Here is an 18,555-nt window from a genome sequence, read left to right as displayed (position 1 = left end):
TGGCAGCTCTGGAAATCACACCATATTAGGTAGCCACCTACACCCAAAATGAAAGCCAACTCTGGAGTGAGGCCCTGGAGACTGGTTTAATTTTCCACTCCACTCTTGCTCTTTTTACCAGACCTCATAAAGTTGCTTTATTCCTCCACTTTTGCAGCCTATTAATCCTGTAAAGTAGTGGATATGAAACACTCTCAAAGAGAAAATTGCAAGAAAAGGACTGCAAATGAAAACAGCCAAAAGGACTTGGTTATCTTGGATCTTAGTTTATTTTATATAAACTTGGAAGCTTTTAACTTTCCTTAATAAAAATTCTCTTTTTGTCCAAATTCTGATGTCTGGTCTGAAACTCCAGATGAGCATTTAGAAGAGTGGAGGAAAATTCTCAAAGCAATGTCAGCACTGAGAACAGGAAATACATACAGTTTTCCCACTGTAACATAACTTGCGATTTTCTCATCACATTTACAAAGTGAATAATTTCAAATATAATATTTAAAATAAAACTCAGTGAAATGGTGAATAATTCAAACCAAAATTTAGGATACATACACCCTAGTGGTAAAAATAGGAGACACTGATAGCTAGATAGTTGGCTACATGTAAATTCTAAACTGCTCAGTGTTTTATAATATCTATCAAAAGTAATGTACTGCTTTCTCTTATATTTTAATAATGTATAAATAAAGACTTGAGACCCATTATGAACCACAAGTTAAACAGTAGTCAACAATATGAGGCTATATGCAAATTGTTTGTAAAATAGCATACCATATATGAGACTTAAAGGGATTCTTTCCCATTGTATTAAGCTCTGGTCTAGATGTTCAATAAACATGGTTGAATCAAATTGAGTTCCTACTACATGAAAAGTAGCCAGGCACTTTAGGGGTAAAGGGTCATATACATCAATAAAAAAATAGTGTTTGTTGGTAATGAGCTAACAATTTTGTAGAATAAGAAAGCATATTTCTAATACAAAGTGCTATAGGAGTTCACAGGTGAATATAATCATAATCAGGCAGAAAATAATGAAAGCTTTCATGAGGACGTTGACATTTTTTTTGAAGAGTGGCCTTGGAAGATAGGCAGGATTTCAATAGGTAAAGATGGGAATATATCACTTTAAGCAGATGTAGAACTCAAGAACCCAGGCAATGGAGATAGGAAAGCACAGAGAATCCCTACAAGGACCTAGTTTTGGTATGGAACTTAAGAAAAAGACTGTATTGATATTGAAATTGCCCTTTATAACTCAAGGAAGACTCTCATATTTGAAAGCTCTTGGATTTGTTTCTCTTGCGATCTTGTTAAAATATAACTACCTTGTCTCTGTCCTTTGGAAGTTAAGAATTGTTCCATCTGGGGGCCGCCTGGGCGGCTCAGTCGGTTAAGTGTCCAACTTCAGCTCAGATCATAATCTCAGGGTTCTTGAGTTTTGGCCCCACGTCAGGCCCTCGTCTGTGCTCAGCTGTCAGCACAAAGTCTGGAGTCTGCTTCAGATTCTGTGTCCCCCTCTCTGTCCCTCATCCACTTGCTCTCAAAAATAAATAAACATTAAAAATAGAATTAAAAAAATAATGTTCCATCTGGAAATATTCATTTTTAACATGCACTCCAGTTTTCCCAGAGACCACATTTTGAGAAACACTGCTTAAGAAAAAGGGAAAGAATAAAAATAAATACCTTTATTTTCTTTTTAATTTTTTCATGTTTATTTATTTTTTGAGAAAGAGTGTGTGAGCAGGCAAGGAGCAGAGAGAGAGGGAGATGCAGCATCCAAAACAGGCTCCAGGCTCTGAGCTGTCAGAACAGAGCCTGATGCGGGGTCAAACCCACAAACCAGGAGATTATGACCTGAGCTGAAGTCAGATGCTTAACTGACTGAACCACCCAGGGGCCACTAAAATAAATACCTTTAAATCACATGTATAAGACCAAGTCCCTGAGAGGAACTGTATAAGAACAAACTTACATGGTTTAATGGATAGTAGACGCAAGGAAGTGGATAGTGGCTATATTACTTGTTAATTATCAGTGCAGATTTCATAGCCTCTGGGGTCGCCAATACCATTTGGTGTGACTTTGTCTCCAGGATATGAAATTATTACAAATTAGGATATCTGAGGAAAGGCCATGTGACTGGGCATGACTTACTGGTAATGTCAGATAAGGTAATGTACTCCTTGCTGTCTCTGGGTAATTAAGAGTACTACTCAGAGCAGAGTAACAAGATACACTATCTGTTGAAGAGGAAAGGGGCTTTAGATCTCAGCAAATACATTTATACCCAGCTAAATGAAAGAATTTCCTGGAAAATGGCAACGCTCATAATAACTGCACTGTCTGTCCACACACAGTTATTTCCCCCCTTTATGAAGTTGGTTTATGAAAGAATCATAGGAGGTACCAAATATGAGAAGTTGGAAACCTAATTGGATGTGGTATCCAAGCAGAAAACCCCTCTTTAAAATAAAAATTCTATTTTAATTTTCAGTGGGGCAGAACTGGTGAATTCCCTAGGAGAATTATCCAGGCAAAGACTTTCTAAAGTATTTGCTTACTGTGCTGTAGTCAGCTCTTTACCTAGATGCAGTTGTCAGACACATTTTATGGAAAGATTATAAGCTTTTTGACTTCAAAGATTTTAAAAAGTTAGAAAGAATCCCTGATATTTGCTCTGTGTGCTAATAAGAATCAGGAAGAAGTTGTTTCACTCTCTTCCATCTAATATTTGTGATTAGTTATGTATCATAGTGGCACAGTTGCCTCCCACACACATGTACACACCTTATTCAGCCCCACATTATTTGCAGTCACTTAAAGCACTAGGTCTGCCTTTTCTTGGCTTAGTACAGTATATCTAACCAGAATTCTAAAATAAAGTTGGCTTTTGAGTAAGTAGTTGCCTATGACCTATGATTGGATGGTTGCTGGGCAGAACTCCACATCCCAAAATATAGTCTTCCCTTGTCACTAATAGGTCTCAAAGACCACCATTAAAAATTAGGTCATTTGGTGGTTTAATATTTTTAATAATTCACTTTCTTTTATTAAAATACAGAAATAGGGGCGCCTGGGTGGCGCAGTCGGTTAAGCGTCCGACTTCAGCCAGGTCACGATCTCGCGGTCCGTGAGTTCCAGCCCCGCGTCGGGCTCTGGGCTGATGGCTCAGAGCCTGGAGCCTGTTTCCGATTCTGTGTCTCCCTGTCTCTCTGCCCCTTGCCCGTTCATGCTCTGTCTCTCTCTGTCCCAAAAATAAATAAACGTTGAAAAAAAAATTTAAAAAAAATAAAATACAGAAATACATTTTGATGGATAAAAGTCTAGCATCTTCATAGATAATAGTAACTTATTCAAGGACGTCTCAGTAAAATAACACAAAAAGCTATCCCTGATATTCATTTGAGTTATGTTTTTTCTGGATAAGCAAAGACATAGTATTACTGGAAAATACACTTGAACCATATCGTAAGTGAAATTTAATGAATCTTCAGGTTTGGATAAACATAAATATTCATAAATGAAAATAATATCTTCCCATGAGAACTCCATATGAAATAGTTTCTGACCTGCAGATTGCTGCGAAAGAGGACAGATTTAGTCCATTAGTTCATTTTTTATTTCTTTTTTTCATTTTTTTTTATTTTTTTCTTTTTTACTTATATCAGGAAGTAAGTAAAATTAAGGAAGAATAAACTCATGAAAGCAAAAGAAAAAATAATAATTTGATCAAGGAGTCTGGCAAGTTTCTTCAAATAAATACCTCATTCAAAACTGGAGTCTGTTTCAGTGCCTGTTAAATATGAATTTTTTCCTGAGAAAGGAAAATCTCAAAAAAATAGTGGCATTCTCTGAAAAAAAAATGCCTCCTTCATTTTTGTTGTATTCAACACTCTTAGATAATGGACAATTTATATTCATTATGGAACAGCTAACTAGGGCTTTTTCCATTATGGAAAACCTTTTCAGTCATCCCAGGTAACTTTCCCTATTAGAAAATAATGGTATTTAAACAAAGGGTAAGCATGATCAGCTCTCCCAGAAGAAGCCAGAGGAATTTTAAGGGAGGCATTCTATTCAGGAGCATTTCAAGGTTACAGGCTAGGATATACATATGAAAATGCACTAAAATGTGGGCAGTGAGGGAATGACCAAAAGGAAAAGTATAGACTTCAGAAGGGTAGTCATGACTTTAAGTTCGCTTTACTTAAGGAAAATGTTCTGAATATTTTAGTTGTTTCCCCTCTTTTGTGCTTATAGACTACATTGTACATTGCCTATGAACACATATTTTTTTAATATTGTGTGGCAATTATCATTCTTCCTCACTAGAAAAATAAGGTCCAAGAAGACAGAGATCATGTACCTTGTTCCACTGTCAATATCCCCAGTACCAAGAATAGTGCCTGGCAAATGGTAGATGCTGAGTAAATATTTGCTGAATAAATATTTGCTGAATCCACCACATTCTAAACATGGCTCTAGGTGTTCCAGGGGATATAAAGGTGTTTAAGACCCAGCCCTTCACTTCAAGGGATTTCTGGCCTCATTGTGGTAAGGTGGGATTGGCAGGGGAACAGAGGCATAAATAAGACACAGACACAAATTACTAACTAAAAAGTAGATAATGTTAGGTACTTTGAGAGAGATATAAATGAGTATTTAAAAAGGGGGTTAGCATAACAGTGTTGAGTTCATCACAAAAGTGTCCACGAAGAACAGAAAAAGGCTTTTACAAATAGGTAGGACTAATATTCAAAAAGAAGATATTCCAGGATGAGTAGCATAATGTGCAAATGCTTGTGGGAAAAAAAAAAAAAGGTCAGTTTGAACAGTAAGGAGTTCCTTTCGGCTGGAGTGTGGATCATGCCAGGAGAGTAATGGGAGACAAAACTCTAAAGGTAGGAGGCACTGTATTTTAAGGAGGCCATTGACTACAAGGCTATGCACGTTGTGATTTGATGAGCAACAGGGAGTCATTAATGCTCTTTAAAAAGTTCATTTCAGAAAAATATCTGATGGCATTATACATAATAGATTAGGAAAAGATATGGGATAGGGAGACAAATTCAGTTAATGAAGGCCTGAACTAGAGTAAAAACAATGTGAATTTTAAAAATGAGATGGTTGTGTTAAATAATGCAATTGCAGAAAATAGTAATATCAGTTATAACTCATGTGTTTATTGGGCACTTATTATGTACCAGACACTATGCAAAATAGATTCCATACAATAGCACAATTAATTCTTACACTGACTCTATAGGTTAGGTACTATGATTATTCTGATTTTACCAATGAGAAAATTAAGGATCAGAGAGGTTTAGTCATATACCCAAGGTCACATAGCTATTAATTGAAAGATCAGAAATTTAAACCTAGGTCAGTCTAACTTCTAAACATACATTAATTCCCCCCATAGTATGCTATTTCCTCCTTAGAAACTTGTTTGGAAGTGGAGAATAAGTGACAAAGAGTCAATGCCTACAAGACTTTGAGACAACCTGGGAAAATATTGATGAACTTAATAGCAATAAGGAAACCTAGAGAAGAATCAGGTTTGAAGTTTTGAGAGATGATAATTTTTGTTTGGGAATGTTGATTTTTATATTCAACTAATTTTTATTACTGTGACGATTTCATTCAACTAATACTGAGAACTTACTTTGTCTTTTGCACAGTCTTTGGTTCTAGCATACAGCAAAGTAGACAAAACATAAGAATCCCTGTCTTCATGGACTTTACATTCTAGTAGGGAAAATATATAAAAACAAAATAAGTAAAAAAAACCATAAAGTATGTTAATTATGAATGAAAATGAATAAAATAAATACTGAAAGGAGATGCGGAATGTTGGAAGAGAATTGCTGTTTTAAGTAGAAACATCAGGGGAAGCCTCACCAAAAGGTAACATTTAGGTAAATATCTGCAGGAGATGAATGAATGCAAGAAGTAAATAACTGGTCTAAAGCATTTCAGGCACAGGGAACTGCCAATTCAAAGGCTTTGAAGTAGGAGTTTACTGGTCTGTTCACCTAACAGCAAGAATGGCAAAGTGGCTGGAGCAGAGGGCAAGAGAATATTAGGAGGTAAGCTTGATATGTAATGGGGACCAGATCATGTAAGAAGATGTAGGCCATTGAAAAGAACTTTGTTTTTTCCTCTGAGAGAAAATGTCATTAGGAGATTTTTTTCCAAAGAGGTGACATAATCTGACAAGACATATTCTGAATAAATAGTAAAGATCACTTGCATGTGTTGAATTTTGAAGTGATAATGAAATATTCAAGAGAAGAGTTCTTATGTATAGTTGGAAAGAGCTACAGCTCAAATGAAATCCAGAAGAGTCATTGGTCATGATAGGGAAGACGGATGTTCAATAAAGGTTCACTGGATGTATATTTGTATAAATTTCTAATGTTTATTCAGTGACATTAGAAGATAATGACTTCTATATAGTTAAAAGGAGGTTGGAACCCCAGGCTTTTGATCGGTCTGCCACCTGATTTGGCCTGTCACCTATCCAAAATCACTACCTGCGAAAATATTACAAAGATGTATTTCAATTTCAGAGTTAAACAACCTCTAATTTTAATTACTCTTTCAACAATAATGCTTTACAATTGTGTTTCCTTGTATTTTATAACACCATGTTTCTACTTTGCCCTTAACTGAGAAATCTCAAGTACTTAACCTCTTCAGTATGATGCATAGTTCATACTTTACATCAGGTCTTTTAGTTAAAGTGAACACTATGTTTTTGAACAAAATGTGCTATTTTTCTTATGAAGCAATTGAGGCAAAATAAGAACAATAACAATTCCTTCAGGGGCTGAATAAAGCACACTTTAAGCCACATGGATTTGATAATATAAAGCAGAATGTTTCATAATTCTTATTTCACTTTTGTTCTTCCCACATATCTTTAAGCCAGTTAAATCCTCCTGGATTTCAGCAGCCTTGGGGCAACTATCCAAGTTCCTAAGCTAAAATTTATTTACCTCAGACAAAGGTCATGAGTCCAGTCGATTCAACCACCTTGGAACTTGGACTCTCTCTACTGGTGCTATGTTTTGTTATCTTGGATAGTTAAGAGGTGACTAAATGATCCATGTCAATGAACTATTTATAGAGAGGCTGATTTGCAAAGATGTGAATGGAGCCAGAGTGTTTTATGCTAAGCGAAATAAGTCAGTCAGAGAAAGACAAATACCATATGATTCCACTCATATGAGGAATTTAAGAAACAAAACAGATGAACATATGGGAAGAGGGAAAAAGAGAGAGGGAAACAAACTGTAAGAGACCCTTAAAGATAGAGAACAGAGGGTTAATGGAGGGAGGTGGGTGGAAGATGGACTAAATGAGTGATGGGGTATTGGGGGCAGTTGTGTTGAGCACTGGTTGTTATATGTAAGTGATGAATCACTAAATCACTGAGATTAATATTACACTATATGTTAACTAAAGAGAGGCTGGTTTCCCACTTATTTTCAGACATATGAGAAGGATTCCTGCCAAATCAGTGGCCCCTAAAATCGTGGTTCAACAAGAAATGCTCGGTCAACTATATCTTAATCATATGGGAAACTTTTAAAAAATACAAATTTGGGGCCTTCTATAATGAATCAGAATCTCTGGAGGAGACACCAGGAAAGCTGTGGAAAACTGTATTTTTTTAACACCATCAGATGAGTCTGACAATGTGATTTGTGACTCAATGGTCTAAATCAGAGCCCCTCAAATTTTAATATGCATAATAATCACCTGTGGTTCTCATTAAACTGCAAACTGATTCCAAAGGTCCCAGGTGGGGTCTGAGAGTCTTCCCCATTTCTAACAAGCTCTCAGATAACGTTGGTTCAGTCACAGACTACATTACCTCTCAAGTTACTTCTAGCTGTGCTTTCCAGTGATTCTAAAGTACCTTATAGAAACTGGCTTATCACCCTAACTTCAGAATTTTCCATTCAAATTAATAGATTTTTGTATACATAGCCTTTTTCTTTTTTTGCAAAAAATGCAGACAATAATTGGATTATTTGTTTTTTTTCATTTGCAGTGCTGCCTTTGTTTCCCAATTTTTAGCTTTCAACACATAACTGAAAAACTCTCAGAAAGCTGATCTATCCAAGCTAATCATCTCTGAAGAATTGCAGACTCATTCAGTACTAAAGCAAATCTTTCTTCTATGTGAGCCAAAAATAAGGAAAAACAGCCTGTCAAACACCTGTAAAGAGATGGCTATCATCATATGGAAATTTGAAGAGCTTCTATGTGGCACATTCATGATCCAAATGGGAATCAACTTTCATGATATCCCAGAAGGCCTTATAACAGAGTAAACAAGAGGGTAAATTATAACAGCTTGTCACCTGTGTTTGCACACTAGACTTCAGTGTAGTTACTATAAAAGAAAATCCAAGGAAAATATGCAGATAGTTCTTTGAAAACCCCAAAATTATGTGCAGTGGCTCAGACCAAAGCAGGAGAAAGGAAGCTATTTTACACTCACTCTGTACAACCCATTGATAAGTCTTTTAGAAAGAGTAGCAGTTGATTGTGAATTTATGTTTTGAACCACCATTTGGCAAAGGTAGTTGCTCTGGAAAGGAACATGCCTGCAAATGACACTTGTGCTGTGCCAAATGGAGACAATGGAGATTTTCGATATTTTATCTATGCAGTGACATACACTGTAATTCTTGTGCCAGGTCTCATAGGGAACATATTAGCCTTGTGGGTATTTTATGGCTATATGAAAGAAACCAAAAGGGCTGTGATATTCATGATAAACTTAGCCATTGCTGACTTACTACAAGTTCTCTCCCTGCCACTGAGGATCTTTTACTACTTGAATCATGACTGGCCATTTGGGACTGGTCTTTGCATGTTCTGTTTCTACCTGAAGTATGTCAACATGTATGCAAGCATCTACTTCTTGGTCTGCATAAGTGTGCGACGATTTTGGTTTCTCATGTACCCCTTTCGCTTCCATGACTGCAAACAGAAATATGACCTATACATCAGCATCGCTGGATGGTTGATCATCTGCCTTGCCTGTCTGCTCTTTCCTCTCTTCAGAACCAGTGATGACACTTCAGGCAACAGAACCAAATGCTTTGTGGGTCTTCCTACCAGGAATGTCAATCTGGTCCAATCTATTGCCATGATGACCATTGGTGAGCTGATTGGGTTTGTCACTCCTCTTCTGATTATCCTTTACTGTACCTGGAAGACAGTTTTATCACTGCATGATAAATATCCTGTGGTCCAAGACCTTGGGGAGAAAAAGAAAGCCTTGAAGATGATTCTAACCTGTGCAGGAGTATTCTTAATTTGCTTTGCACCTTATCACTTCAGTTTTCCTTTAGATTTCCTGGTCAAGTCCAACAAAATTCAAAGCTGCCTAGCCAGAAGGGTGATTCTAATATTTCATTCCGCTGCCCTCTGTCTTGCTAGTCTGAATTCCTGTCTTGACCCAGTCATATACTACTTCACCACTAATGAGTTCAGAAGACGACTTTCAAGACAAGAGAGCATCCAACTCCATGGAAAATCCTTTGTGAATATATGAAGTGAATTAGCACCAGCAATTTTATCTGTGAACCTAAGACACAGAGAGTATTTGCTTGGGCTCATCATAAGCACTTAGTTTTGCTGCAATGGACACTGAGTCTTGGTACTTAGAGGCAATGTAGTTGTCTATTTATTATAGTAATCACAATTTATATTCAAATATAATATTTTTATTGTATTTTCAGTAGGATGAACAACACGTTATTCTGTGAAAACAAAGTGGTATAAACATGGAATCATTTTTATCTCTCATGTGTGATTATACAGTAAGGTTTGAAGACTTAAATAACTATTTCCTACATTTAAGTGTCATTATTAAACATCATCTGACACACCTATTCATAAAATGAATATTCAAACTCAAGCTTCTGGTAAGTTTAAAGTAAGAACAGGAAACAAATACACATACAGTAATTTCTATGACTGTATAAGATGCCATATTGAATCTACCAGGTCAGATACCTTGCCAAAATACATATGATGTGACCCAAATTGCCTCTATAGGGCCAGAACAGATCCTATAAGTGACAATCACAGTTCTGGTTCTCTTAAACTATTTCTAAAGAACACCTATGGAAATGTATTGACCTGCCTAGAAGAGAGAGTTTCCACCATGCTTCTAGACTAACATTGAATATCTCTGACAGTTTTCTGGTCCAGTTTTACCCCAGTCATACCATTGTGAGGCCTGCACAGCCTACTTCCCAGCAGCTGGGGAAGGAGATTCATCTTCTGGGAAGAAGTGCAGAAGACTAAGAGTAGTAATTAAATCTGAGGTTTTAAATATTATAGTACTTTGAAACATGTTTTAACAAAAATCTCTAACTTTAAAAAGTGATTTACCTAAGATCTGTGCACTATATAATAAAGACACATGCTACTACTCATCTGGAAGGAATGTGGGAATCAACCAAGGGCTCCATCATATTTTTATAAAAAGGAGTTGTTTTATGCACATAATTATGATACTAATATGATTGGAGGAGAAACTGGTAAAATCAAAATTATTTCTAATATCTGAGAGGAATGGAAGATTTTCTAATGTTTTCTCTGGACAAGTATTGATTTTGCATGTACTTTATTATTAAAATAATAACCTAGTAGAAAACACACTTTGTGCTGCTAAATAGTGTATTTATATCCTAATTATTCATTGCAAGGTCCATATTTTTATGTGTTAAATGAGTTATGAATGAGTGTTAAGTTGTGTTTCAGAGACTGTAACTATCTCTGTCTGGTCTGTTTTCTTTAAAGTGATTTATTTTTGAATATAATTTAGTGTTGTAATGGTATCAAAAGTAATAATTTTATGAGTACTTATAATGGAAGAGTCTTACCTATACTATATTTCATTACTACTTTTTATATTAGAATGGATTACACTTCTTAGGGTCATTTTGGGATACCAGAGACTTCATTTTTTTAATATAATTTATTGTCAAATTGGCTTACATACAATACCCGGTGCTCATCCCAACATATTAATTTCACTTTAAACATATTTTTTTTTCTAAAAGGGAGGGAAAATCTTTCTAGAACATTACTACATTTCTTAGAGGAATGGTTGAAGGGGTTAAAGCCATTTATTAGGTGGTCCAGAAGCCGTTGCAGCTAATTTACATCATGCAAAGAGAGGACAAATGTCCTGTATTCTTATGCTGCTTAGCTAGGACCACCCAATAAATCTGATCAATTTATTCATACTGAGATGCTAGTGAATAATGTTGGCATAGTATGAACTTGCCCAGGGATATCTGAATCCAAGGTTTAGGGATAAACTTTAATTCAAAGTGTTAATCATTTATTTTTAATGGAAGGATGAAAGACACTGAAGAAAACTGGAGGGGAAGATATTTTTAAGAAAATGGATTTTACATCAGTGTCTTTCAAATTATACACAGTAAATGATCACCTACTTTGCTTACCATAATGGGGATGCTAAATTCTAAGAAATATATCCACAAGAATGGTTATTAGTTTCAGATCTCTGCTTATTTCCTTTTCCTTTGGAATTTATGCCTTCCAACTCAGTACCTGATTTCCAGGAGAAAAACATTGCTTTTAGGAGTAGGAGAAATGGAATAGAATAGAGACCCCAGAATTGGACCCACAAATATATGGCCAACTAAACTTTGACAAAGCAGGAAAGAGTGTCCAATGGAAAAAAGTATAGTCTTTTTAACAAATGGTGCTGGAAGAACTGGACAGCAACATGCAGAAGAATAAAACTAGATCACTTGCTTACACTGTACAAAAAAATAAACCCAAAATGGATAAAGGACCTGAATGTGAGGAAACCATGAAAACCCTAGAGGAGAAAGCAGGAAAAAAACCTCTCTGACCTCAGTCACAGCAATTTCTTGCTTGACACATCTCCAAAGGCAAGGGAATTAAAAGCAAAGATGAACTATTGGGACCTCATGAAGATAAAAACTTCTGCACTACAAAGGAAACAATCAACAAAATTAAAAGGCAACCAATGGAATGGGAAAAGATGTTTGCAAATGACACATCAGACAAAGGGCTAGTATCCAAAATCTATAAAGAACTCACCAAACTCCACACCCCCAAGACAAATAATCCAATGAAGAAATGGGCAGAAGACATGAATAGACACTCCTCTAAAGAAGACATCCAGATGGCCAACAGGCACATGGAACGATGCTCAATGTCACTCATCATCAGGGAAATACAAGTCAAATACCACACTGAGATACCACCTCACCCTGGTCAGAGTGGCTAAAATGAACACATCAGGAGACTATAGATACTGGCGAGGATGTGGAGAAACGGGAACCCTCTTGCACTGCTGGTGGGAATGCAAACTGGTGCAGTCACTCTGGAAAACAGTGTGGAGGTTCCTCAAAAAATTAAAAATAGATCTGCCCTATGACCCAGCAGTAGCACTGCTAGGAATTTACCCAAGGGTTACAGGAGTGCTGATGCATAGGGGCACTTGTTCCCCCAATGTTTATAGCAGCACTTTCAACAATAGCTAAACTATGGAAAGAGCATAAATGTCCATCAACTGATGAATGGAAAGAGAAATTGTGGTTTATATACACAATGGAATACTGCTTGGCAATGAGAAAGAATGCAATCTGGCCATTTGCAGCAATGTGGATGGAACTGGAGGGTATTATGCTAAGTGAAATAATCCAGAGAAAGACAGATACCATATGTTTTCACTCAAATATGGATCTTGAGAAACTTAACAGAAGACCATGGGGGAGGGGAAGGGGAAAAAAGTTACAGAGAGGGAGGGAGGCAAACCATAAGAGACTCTTAAGGACTGAGAACAAACCCAGGGATTGATGGGTGGTGGGGGAAAGGGGAAAGTGGGTTACGGGCATGGGGGAAGGCACTTGTTGGGATGAACACTGGGTATTGTATGGAAACCAATTTGACAATAAACTCTGTTAAAAAAAAAAAAAGGAGTAGGAAAGATGTGCTACTGCACCTGACATTCAAATGGCAGCTTCTTTGTGCTTTTTTTCCTTGAAGAATCCTCTTTTTGAATCTCCTATTTACTAATTTCTTGGTTCAATGAAATCGGGGTGCAAAAAGTAAGCACCCTCAACCTCAGTAATATACAATTCAAGATAAATAAGCTCACATTTCCCATATAAATGTTTTGAGTTCTGATTCCAAAATATACACAGAATTATTCCAAAAACAGATATTTTGAATATGGAGTGACTTCTGTATTATTATTGCTGTCATTATTGTTTTTTTTATTATATTCAAATGGTTTATGTGTTTTCATTATCAGTTAATTACTCAGCTAATTCTATTAACCTGTAATTCCATACAAAAAGAGCTCCTACCCTAGGAACAACAGATCGAGCTACCTTGATCTGAAAAAGTACATAAGTGGAACTTTGTGCAACTTCTTTATTATATCATCTTTTTGTTTTTACTCTGAAGACACTGTGAAATTCTTGCACTTATAATTTATTTACATTTGTAAGTTATAAGTTTAATTTTAATAATAAAGATAGTCTCTGTAGTTACATAGAAATTTTATGCCTCCAGAGGTCAATGTATATTTAGTGACTTCTTCAGAAAATGTGAAACTTAAGGATATTTTTCTGTATTCTCATACACATAGATAAGTCCCATGAGACTTCACTCTTCCTTTCTCTCACTGGAGAGGTGCATTATATTCTCAGAAAGATGAGGAACTTCCCCCATCTTATTCTACCCCTATTTTCCACTTCTCCCATAGATTGATTCTTTATCCACACCTTATTGAGATTATTCCTATCCCTCACTTGTTGACCAAGTCTATTTGAATAACTTACCCTATATTTTCTAGAATGCAGTTTATGGGCATAAGGTGAGATGAGGTGACAGAGGAAGTGTTTTTTCCTTAAGTCTTATGTGTTGTTAAGATGACAGTCTGATTTTTTGTGGATTGGCAGGAGGAAAAAAACACTATATTCCACTGTCTTCGTTTACTTTTCCAAAAACAGATATAAAAACAAACAGTGATGACAGTATAGTTGCTGTTGGCCCTCGTCTCATCTTAGTTCTTTTTCTTCCTCTTTAGCAACTCCCTTTTTATTTTACCTATATCCCTAGTGCTTTGGGGAGACCCAGGTATCTTCTGTAATAACCAAGTTGTTAAGAATTACATTTTGGCTGTTGATAAGAAATAATTTCCTAGGAAGTGTTAAAGGCTTTTCTAAGGAGAAATTTCTGATGTTTTGGTAGACATGAAGAAAATAATGGGATAAAAATATGAGATCTGGCCCATGTTTCCAATGTCCTAAAATCACATATACATCTTCTCTGTGCCTTCCTACAGCCAGGCCAGAAGTAACTTCACTGCCTTCACTGCCATATTTTGGGGGGAAGGAGTGAGAGATAAAACTCCCAAGTAAATGTGGTTCTTTTAACTTATTCCTCAGTTATAGAAGATGTGATATATGTTTGGGGAACAAGGCAATGTATTGTAACTTTCTTGAACTTTATTAACTATTTTCTCAGCAGAACCATTTCGTGAACCTTAAACACTTATTTGGTTTTGCAAAGACCATATTTTTATTCTATTGTTTGTTGGCTTTTATTTACCTAACTCTTTACTACACATCTGCTATGTCATCTATAGACATAGCTTTTATTTGATAGCTTACATTTGTCTTCTTGGATCTCTTCAAAGAATAATAGAACTCCCCTTGGCAGTGGGGGCTGTTATTAAGCCTCTCACCCTGACCCAATTGTCTTCTTTTTGCAAGAGCTTCATAAGCAGAGTTGAGAGACAGACAGGATTTTTGCTCTTCAAAGTTAGATTTTGGGCATAATGGAAAGACTTTTTTCAGCCCTTTCCAAGCAATATTGAATATTCACAACCTATTCACTGACAAGTATCATTCATACTTTTTAAAATGCTAATCTAATAATAAGAAAAAATAAATTTTAAAAAAGCAGCTTGAAACACTAATGGTCCAAGTATAGGGCTCATTCAAGTATTTCATTGAAGGAACACATGAAAGAAGTAGCCTTATAACCTCCTCACCATGCTTGCATAAATTCAAATATGTTAATACTAGGTTAAAAATGGTGTGAAATCACAGTGGTGTCTTATGTCACTAAGTTTAACCTTTTCACTTAGATGCATGTGTGTGTGTGTGTGTGTGTGTGTGTGTGCATGTGTGTGCGCATATGTCTGTTTAACTATGGAAAAGTTCAAGTATTTTCAAAAGAAGAGCAATTAGTATAATGATCCCCCATGTACCTGTTATTCAGTTTCTAACAACATCAACACATGGCCAATCTTCTTTTTCTCTGACTATACCTATTTTCCCTACCCCATATTACATTAAAGTACACTTCACACATTATGTAATTCCATCGTTAAATATTTTAATAAGTTACAGTACTATTTATTTTTTAAAGGATTTATTTATTTACTTTTGAGAGAGAGACAGTTTGAGTTGAGGATGGGCATAGAAAGAGGAGGAGAAAGAGAATCCCATGCAGCCTCCATACTATCAGTGTGGAGACTGATGTGGGGCTTGAACCCACAAACCATGAGATCATGACCTGAGCCAAAGTCAGCTGCTTAACCAACTAAGCCACCTAGGTGCCACCAATAAGTTATAGTACTGAACTATTCAGTATATGATCAAAAAAGGTTAAATAATAAGACTGATTTAAGATGTTTTCAGTAATGACATCAAACACTAAATTCAAACAAATATAAGAATTTCCTTTTGATCAATATGAGCAGTTGCCAACTAAAATAAAAATGTTTATTAACCTGGTTCTCTTTTCCTTAGATGAGCCTTCTACTGCAGAAGTGTTATGGAGACTTTATCTTGCAATGGTATCCTTCTTATATGAAGGAGAAATAAAAGTTTCCCCAGACAAATGCTGAGGGAGATCACCACCACTAGAACTGCCTTGACAGAAATGTTAAAAGTTCTTCATGCTGTAATGAAGACGTTAATCAGTGACAGGAAAACATGTGAAAGTACATGAGACACTGGTAAAGGTGAAAAATAGACAGTCAGACTTAGAAAACTGCAACTCTCTATTAGGATGAGGTGTTAACCCCTCAACTATAGTAATGAAGTTGAGGGGAAATAAAGTAATAAAAATACCTATAGCCACAATATATTTACAAATACATGGAATAAAAGAAGTAAATTATAAAATCAATAATATAATAAAACTGAGACTTTATAGCCATTCAAAGATAAGTTCATGTCAGCCTAAAGTGGGCTGTTTTATCTATTAGACATTTTAAATAATGTAAAAGTTAACCACAAAGTAGAAACCTACAGTAGATCCACAAAGACAAAGAAAGGGGAAACAGAGGATATCACTATGGAACTTAAGGAAATTACAAAAATATGCAAAGACAATAGGAAAAAGAAACAATAAAAATACAAAACAATGAAAAATTAGTAAGATGGTATTAATAAGTCCTTATATATCAATAATTATTCTAAATATAAAGGGATTGAACTTACCAATAAAAAGGAACAAAATTGCTGGATAGAATTTTTAGAAATCCAAGTATATGCTGCCTAAAATAGGCCAATTTCAGATTTAAGAGCACATATAAACTCAAAGTGAATGTATGGAAATAGATATGCCATAAAAGTTTAAACCAAAGAAAGTAGGGGTAGCTATATCAGACAAAACAGACTTTAAGCCAAAAACAGTAACAAAAAACAAAGAAGGTCATTATATAATAATAGAAAGATCAATGCATGAATAAGATACGGCCATTATATATATATATATATATATATATATATATATATATACCCAACATTGGAGTACCTAAAATATTAAACAAATAATAACAGATCCAAAAGAAGAAATAGACAAAACAATAACAGTAGAGAACTTCAATACTTCGCTTTCAAAAATAGATAAAATAATACAGAGAGGAAATCAACAAGGAAATAATGGACTTGAATCATACATTGCATCAAATGGACCTAACAGACATGTATAGAACATTACACCTAAACAAAGCAGAATACACATTCTCAAGGGCACACAGAACACTGTCAAGGATAGATCATATAATAAGTCTTAGCAAATATATAAAAGACTGAAATCATACCAACTATCTTTTTTGACCACAATGATTCAAAACTAGAAATCAACATGAGGAAAGCTGGAAAATCTACAAATATGTGAACACTAATCAGCACCCTCCTGAACAACCAGCAGATCAAAAAAGAAACCAAAATGGAAATCAAATATATTTAGAAACAAATGAAAAGAAAAACACGACTTACCAAAACCGATGGGATGGCATAAAAGTGGTTCCAAAAGGGAAGTTAATAGTGGTAAAATGTATATATTAGGAAGTTAGAAAGATTAAAAATAAACAACCTGACTTTACATCTAGAGGAATTAGGAAAAAAAATCAAATTAAGCCCAAAGTTAAGGGAAAGAAAAAAAAAAGATCAGAATGGAAGTAAATGAAATAGTAGAAAAAAAAAGATCAATTAAAATAAGAGCAATTTTTCTTTTTTTTCAACTTTTATTTATTTTTGGGACAGAGAGAGACAGAGCATGAACGGGGGAGGGGCAGAGAGAGAGGGAGGCACAGAATCGGAAACAGGCTCCAGGCTCTGAGCCATCAGCCCAGAGCCTGACGCGGGGCTCGAACCCACGGACCGCGAGATCGTGACCTGGCTGAAGTCAGACGCTTAACCGACTGCGCCACCCAGGCGCCCCAAGAGCAATTTTTTAAAGGATAAACAAAATTGAGAGAACTTTACAATGCTAAGAAAAAAGAAAGATGACCCAAATAAATAAAATTAGAGATGAGAGGAGAAATCATAAGTGACACTACAGAAATACATATTATAAGAGACTACTATGAATGACTATAGCTAACACATTAGATAACCTAGATGAAATGGATAATTTCCTAGAATCATTCAACCAGGAAAAAAAAATAGCAAGTATAAACAGACCAACAATGAGTAAGGAGTTGAATCAGTATTCTGTGCACTGTTAGTGGGAATGGAAATTGGTGCAAACACTGTGGAAAATGGTACAGACATTCCTCAAAAAATTAAGAAGAGAAATACCAAATGACCCAGTAATTACACTACTGGCTATTTATGCAGTAAAGTTATGCAAAGATAACAAAAAGGCTAATTTGAACTTTAGTGTTTATGGCAATATTACTTACAATAAACAAAATCTGGGAGCAACCTAAGTGTCTACTAATAGCGGAATGGATGTTAGAAGGTGGAGTAGAGACAGTAAAATAACCTCTAGACTGAGAAGTCATTTTGAGACCAAAAGAAAACCCAAAAAGCAAACAAAACAAACAAACAAACAAACAAAAAAACAATGCAAGTCAGTCCATACTGTTTACAGAATTTTATTCAAGGTGACTTACTAAAGGGTAGATGGGGCAGACAGATGATCCAGCCACACTACACAGCTACTCTCTGCCAGAATCTGGACCTTAATCCACAGCTTTCATAG

The 18,555-nt window shown here is 35.6% G+C and overlaps 1 protein-coding gene across 1 annotated transcript in view; it reads left to right on the top strand.

Moving 5' to 3' along the window:
- The window catches only part of GPR174 (G protein-coupled receptor 174), a 30,206-nt gene extending 19,512 nt beyond the window's left edge, over window positions 1-10,694 (top strand). Inside the window, exon 3 of the mRNA XM_040467886.1 lies at window positions 8,066-10,694. Within this exon, the coding sequence (XP_040323820.1) occupies window positions 8,621-9,580 (960 nt within the window). The 5' untranslated portion in view covers window positions 8,066-8,620 and the 3' untranslated portion in view covers window positions 9,581-10,694. The remainder of the gene's footprint in view (window positions 1-8,065) is intronic.
- Window positions 10,695-18,555: the final 7,861 nt, after the last annotated feature.

The sequence above is a fragment of the Herpailurus yagouaroundi genome, unplaced genomic scaffold, assembly GCF_014898765.1.
Source record: "Herpailurus yagouaroundi ecotype Mexico unplaced genomic scaffold, PumYag 67623, whole genome shotgun sequence".
NCBI classification, from domain to species: Eukaryota; Metazoa; Chordata; class Mammalia; order Carnivora; family Felidae; genus Herpailurus; species Herpailurus yagouaroundi.
The sequence above is the reverse complement of the archived record's forward strand: the minus strand, read 5'-3'. Positions and strand labels throughout refer to the sequence as shown.